The sequence below is a fragment of the Bos mutus genome, chromosome 4 (genome assembly GCF_027580195.1).
Source record: "Bos mutus isolate GX-2022 chromosome 4, NWIPB_WYAK_1.1, whole genome shotgun sequence".
NCBI classification, from domain to species: Eukaryota; Metazoa; Chordata; class Mammalia; order Artiodactyla; family Bovidae; genus Bos; species Bos mutus.
The window spans coordinates 6818831-6825524 of NC_091620.1; the positions used below are offsets into that span (position 1 = coordinate 6818831).

The window sequence follows — 6694 nt, forward strand, 5'->3', positions numbered from 1 at the left end:
GCATTACTGATTCTGTCTCCAGTGATAAAGAGGACCCTAGCTGTCCTTGGCATGCAGTGGCAAAACACTTAAATCATCAATGCAGACAAGTATGATCAAGGACCTCCAGAAGACAAAGCTCTGGGTCATCAACTAGCTGCCACCACAGAAGACTGCTGTAAAAATGAGCTGGATAGTGGGCTAGTTCCTTCTAAGTACACTGGTGAACTTGGTAAAGAAAATGCTAAGCTCAGAACATTAAAATCACCCTAGACCATAGACATAGCCTAAGGTCTACGTCAGGGACTAGAAAACGTCCATAATGCCTTAACAGAAAGCCTCATGTCATGTGGGCACAGGCCTGAGATTTCTAAAAAGCATATCCTGCAGGTGACTGAATAACAATGCAAATTCAATTCACCTTCTGTGGGACATTTTATGTTAAAGTTAGCATCCTAACTGAGAAAGAAGGAGAGGGGCCCTGAAAACTGGAATGGGGACACACGGGCGGATTCTGATGAATCTGACCACCCTGAACCTCTAAATTCCTCCAGGCTTCCATGGCAAGTGAAAGCAGTCCTCCATACTCTGTCTGAGGAAATCAGACTCCTTTGCCTGAAGAATGTACAGCGACTTCCCCTGAGACACTTGCCTGAAAAGGGACTGCTGATGTTCCTGAGGACCTAATCCCCAAGCTGCTCATTATCTACACACATAACCAGACTCAAATCCCATGAAGTCCTAGACACAAATGTGGCTTGTGTTGATATGCAAAACATACCAAAAGGACTGCACAGTTTGACCAATCTATGTTAACAAAAAACAGAAATACAGATCCCATAATCCCCTTCTCTGGATGGGTTTGAGTCAGAGCTGGGCAAAAAGGAAATATGTGCTGCAATGGAGGATGGAAACGAAGCACAGCTGTTAGGCCTGAAAGTTAGGGTGGTCGAAAGGAATGAGAGACAGACGCAGCGGTGCTGGCAGCCTGTCTGTCCTCGCTCTTCTTTTCCCTACTCCTCATCCTCTTCCCCACTCTGCATCTAACTCTTCCCAACTGCCAACAGAAACCCCAGGCCCACCAGAAACTTGACTGAGAATTTAAGAGATGAGATAGCTATGTCCACTGATTTCTATACCAGTCCATCTGTGCAGTGTCATGCAAGAGGCTGGATATTAGCAGTTTTCATGACTGCATGGCAGATCTGTGAGTGAGCAGCTTTAAACAATATACTTTCATTCTTTCATTTTCTTGTGTTCTTTAATAAGCATTTATAAGTTTTAGGAAGATAAACAATTTTTAAATAGTTTTAAACATTTCAAGCAACCTTCCCTCATTTGGACCACTCTAAGTTCCCCCAAGGAAAACAAATAAAAAGAGCATTTTTAGCCTAAAAGAATTCTTTTCTTAAAAAAAAAAAAAAAGACTTACATCATTAGACTGAAACAGTCGAGTCATTGCAAAGAAGGCTTCTGTGGCTTCCGTAGTTCCAAAGTGTTCACCCTAAGTAATTTAAAGTAAATTTAAATTAAAACAATTTCTTAAACAAACAAACAAAAAGGATTTTTCCCATTATTTCTGCAAAGATCTTTTAGAACCCAGAAAAAAAATTCTCTTTATAAACACTGTGCCTCTTTGTTATTATTCTGACTTTTAATTTATAAACCCACATGGCCATTTATCCATTCCTTATTTAAAATAATTTGTTATCATATACTATGCTATAAAAGTTCTAGAACAGTGGTCTCTAACCTTTTAGCAGGAACTTTTTTAAATTCTCTGAACAACTGAGATTTACAAGAGATAGAAAATGAAGTTGAGTTCTTAATCAGAACAAGATGTTATTGTTACACAGCCTAAGAACAGATATCATACCTCCTACATTTTCTATAATCCATTGTCCAGTGCAAAGCCTGACCTATCATAGGAGCATAATAAATATTGAACTGTAATGAACTATAGGAATCACAGAAAACATGGTAAGAAGGGACCAACCAAAAGGGCAGGAATCAGATTATACAAAAAGGCTTATAGGGCTACTAATACAAAAGGCTTGTGGGGCTGCCAATACATCTCAAGATACTGGCTCAAGCCCCTAAAAACATCCTTTGGATCAGAACTTTAATGCGTTTAATAGATCATCTGAGGATCTTTCCAAAATACAGATTTTGATTCACTGACTCTGGTGTGAAACCTAAAATTTTCCATTTCAAATTAGCTCCCAGTGATGTGAATGCTACTGGATCTGAGAACCACATACTTTTCAGTAGTCAGGTGTTAGATAACATATATTATTAATAGACAAGACACTGCAGACCACAGACCACCTGAGACATTACCATTTCAATATTTAATTTCTTCATTAAAAGCAATCGTATATAATATGTTAGGCTCCATTATTTTTCAGGGCTTCAGCTTTCACAAAAAATACAACTAGTCTTCAATCTGTCATAGGTGTAAGAATAAACCCAAATTTTGATGAAAAACTTTGAAAGTTTAGGATGAAAGACACCTTAAGTCGCTACTTTCTGACTTGAAACTCAAAAATATATGGATGTGTCAACTCTGGCAGAAATTTAAAAGTAATTCTCCATAAAGAACTACCATGACTTAGGCAAAAGATAAGGTTAAGGTTACGAAATCTGTTCACCTAGTTGTCAGCGTTTATCAGATTATGTGGGTAACTTCCTCATCAAGATAGTTATGTTTCAACATGGGTTGCCCATCAAAGCAGTATTGGTCAACATAAAAATATATGCTACTCCAGGCCAACTTTACTCAAAGCTAGGCTTGCTGACTGGAGTTAGCCAACTTGGACACAATGTGTACCATGAAAAGTTAAATCAAACTGACTTTGCCTTAAATGTTTCCAATAATACCACAAGAGGATATATGTTTGCAAATAGATACATTTTATTTAAAAGCATGGACTTGTTGTTCAGCCTTCATTTGCAAACCACAAAACTTTATCTCTGTGGATGAAGTCATCGGTCATGAAACATAGTCAAGTAAAAATATTCTCACGGAATTCAAGTTGGAAACCACAGTGTTCTTTGCACCATATGTAAACCACCTGAGGTATATATAGGTGTGTGTATGTGTGCATGTACACATGTGTGTGTATATGAATCTAACAAACAAAATCACATTTTCTAAGGTCCTAGACATTTCATGAGATTTTTTTAGTCTGAAGCAATAAAAAGCAAAAACAAAAACAAACAACAAAAAAACACACACAAGAAAAAAAAGAAGTACTAGTAGGATCTATGTTTCATGAGGGCAAATATTTTTGTTGGTTTTGTCTGCTATATCCCCTGTGCACAGGACACAGCAGGTACATAATAAATATATATGCTGAATGACTGAATGAATACTATTCCTGAAAGCTATGTGTCCAGGACTATTTTCGGTGCTTCACATTTACTGTATCATTTAATCATTACCCTTGTCTAAAACAGCTTTATCATAATCCCCATTTAGAGAAAGACATAAAGCACAAAACAGTTAAGCCCAGAACAATACTAAGAAAATCATAAATAAATATAGGCATACCTTGCAAATACTGTAGGTTCAGTTCCAGACCATGGCAATAAAATAAATATTACAACAAAGCACATCACAGGAATTTTTTGGTTTCCCAGTGCATATAAATGTTACACTATCTATACATATAAATTTATACATTTATACATATAAATGTTGCATATAAATGTTTACACTACATTGTAGTCTATTTTGTGCAATAGCATTATGTCTAAATAAAGACAATGTACAAACCTTAACTTAAAAATACTTTATTGCTAAAAAATGCTAACCATCACTTAACAATACAGGGTTGCCACAAACATTCAATTTGTAAAAAAAAAAAAAAGGCAATAAAGTGAAGTACAATAAAACAATATTCCTGCTTATATTCCTTAATTTGAATATTAAAATGAAAGCTTTAAAACATTAATATACCCTCACAAAACGATAAAATACCGATCTAGATTTTTGACTTCCCTGGTGGCTCAGATGGTAAAAGCATCTGCCTACAATGTGGGAGACCTGGGTTTGATCCCTGGGTTGGGAAGATCCCCTGGAGAAGGAAATGGCAGCCCACTCCAGTATTGTTGCCTGGAAAATCCCAAGGACAGAGGAGCCTGGCAGGCTGCAGTCCATGGGATCGCAAAGAGTCAGACACGACTGAGCGACTTCACTTTCACTTTCTTTCAGAATTTGTCTAAGCTTTTTAAAAATATTTTTGGAGGGATATAAAGACCTCTGAACATACCTAAACATGTTTGAATATTAACTAATACTTGTTAAATTCAAATCAATGTTGAGATTCTACTGTGTGCTTAGTTGACTTGGTACCTCATGAATAAGAAAGAAGTATATGTCATACTCCTTGTCCACAAGAAATTTTACATATTACTACATTAATCAAACACTGCAAATTCTAAAATTAAGTGAATTATTAAAAAATTAATAATTACTTTCTAGAAAAAACTTCACTGCACATTATGTATTTCTATTCTAAGACACATATCTGAGGAAAATCACAGTAATTTACCTGGTTCAGTAAGTAAAGAATCTTTGTAAGAATATGCAAACATCTTCTTGGATTGATGGGTGTTTCATTGAATATACGAGCCTGTGGAAAAAAAAAAACACTGCTATATATATTTTCTATCACAGATTATAGACAATCAGCTTGAATAAAATGAAGACTATTTTATATATGTTTTTAGGACTATTACATATTTTAATCATAGTATCCAAATAATGTAGCTTATAGTTTTTAATATATTATGGTATATGATAAATTATTAGATTTGACCCTGATTTTCCATTCTGTACTCACTCCCTTATGTCTCCCACTTCAACTTGTGGACTTTATCTAAGAATCTCAATATTTACTTACATCATTTGTATACAATGAGCTTAGTATCTATAACTTCCTTCAAAAACCTTGCACTAAACACCTCCTACCTTATTTTACTTAAAATTCTCAACATGTGACACAGTCTACAAATGTATGCATTTCTATAAACCCTAGACTTTCCTATGACAAGTAACCCCTCTTTTTTTTCCCTCCAGTATATATATTCTCTGAACTCAGTTACACTCCTTAATTCTTATTTTGGATCATAGAATTCCAGGTGCTGTCCCCATTCTAAAATGGAACAGTAAAGAAAAAACACTTTATACTTCCAAGCCATACCTCTTGTAAGACAGCACTCTTCTCCAGATGCCGAAAAGGATTGGAGCCACTACCTATATCATGGGGAAAAAAATGTCTTTAATAGCTGGCATACACAGATGTATTTACTTTCTATAGAAGGGTTTTAAATGCTTGAGAAATCTCACCTAAGTGAGATGTGCACTTGGATATTACAGTGATAATCATTACTAATATGCATACAAATTGATTAAAATCTTTTTGACTCTGACACTAGCTCTGTCTGCTATCCTGTAAGATCCTGTACTTCTCTTTTACAGAAATTCTACCTGAAATGAGTGTCTTCTTGGCCTGCCTTCTTTTTATATGAATGTTACAAATACCTGCCATGTCCACACAATTAAGATTTAGATAGTGGTAAGGCCCTTTGGATTTCCCTACAGGAAAGCACTACTTTATGTATTTCTAACATTTTGCTGGGAGGCAGAAGAGTTTATCAGAGAATTAGACAGGCTTCAAGCTTTGAAGGGGCCATAGAGGTTTACTAACCCAACCCTCGACCACGCTTTGTGAGAGCAGCTATCAATCACTGAGACTTTTTTTTTTTTTTTTTTGAGGGGACTTGGCTATCTGCCTCATTTACTCTGGACCAAAGATGGGTATCAGGATGCAACTCACTTTTGGATGCTTGAGTATTAAATGAGCTAGGTACCACGGAACAGCCTTGCCCCCAGGGAAGCGGACAGCGCAGAGGTCCCCAGGGAGACTGTAAGGTACAAGCACCACAAAGTTCATACACACACACACAGTCCGGTCGACCCCAGACCCACTCCGGGCCGCACACTACCAGTACCCCGCCCCCACCCCACCCCATCCAACCCCCTCCTCTAGCAAGCGCACACTCCCTCCCTCCGCCACCTGCCGTGGGCCCGCCTCTTTGGTGGGCAAGCCCACCCCAGGCGAACCCGCGGAGGAGAAGGCGGCTCCGAGGAGCGGCGGCGCCTGAGGAGGGGGGCTGGGGGCGGGGTCGCTGAGCAGCCCGAGGTAGTGCGCGGGCGGCCGAGCGCTAGCGCGCCGACCTGAAGGGAGGCTCCGGAGCCCGGGGGGAGGGGCTAGGGGCAGGCCCCTGGCTGAAGCGGAGCGGGGTCGGAGGAGGGGCCGGGCTCCAACTCCAGCCCCCTGGCACACCGGCGCCCACGCCCCCAGGTCCGCAGGCCCCGTGAGCAGGTGGCGGCGGGGCGGGAGAAGGGGAAGGGGCCCTCGCGGCTGAGCCCCGGGCGTACCAGACTCCTCGTCCTTCTTGTCGAATTTTTTAATCATCTTGGACGACTTCCCAGCGCCCAGACCCACCGCAACCGTCCCAGGCGCCGCAGCCGGCAAGCGGAAGAGGCTGCAGGAAGGCCGGCCCGGTGCTCTGGCGCCGGTTGGGCCGCGGTCCCGTCACTCGGAAAGAAGGCCCGCCCTCCCAGCCCGGCGCTGGCCGCTCTCACCGCCCCCTCGGGGGCGTGGCCACGCCCTCTCCTCCTTCCCAAGCCGGGCGGAGGCGGGGC

At 40.5% G+C, this 6694-nt stretch overlaps 1 protein-coding gene across 3 annotated transcripts in view; it reads right to left on the reverse strand.

The window, feature by feature from the left end:
* The window catches only part of LOC102282757 (coatomer subunit gamma-2), an 88172-nt gene extending 81622 nt beyond the window's left edge, over positions 1-6550 (reverse strand). For 2 of the 3 annotated variants that reach the window (XM_070369014.1, XM_070369012.1), the window contains exons 1-4: positions 6428-6550; positions 5187-5239; positions 4536-4616; positions 1412-1483 (exon numbers count right to left, since the gene is read on the reverse strand). In XM_070369014.1, the coding sequence (XP_070225115.1) occupies positions 1412-1483; positions 4536-4616; positions 5187-5239; positions 6428-6464 (243 nt within the window). In that variant the 5' untranslated portion in view covers positions 6465-6550. Of the gene's footprint in view, positions 1-1411; positions 1484-4535; positions 4617-5186; positions 5240-5822; positions 5911-6427 lie in introns of all 3 variants that reach the window. The other variant, XM_070369013.1, reaches the window with a different exon arrangement.
* Positions 6551-6694: the final 144 nt, after the last annotated feature.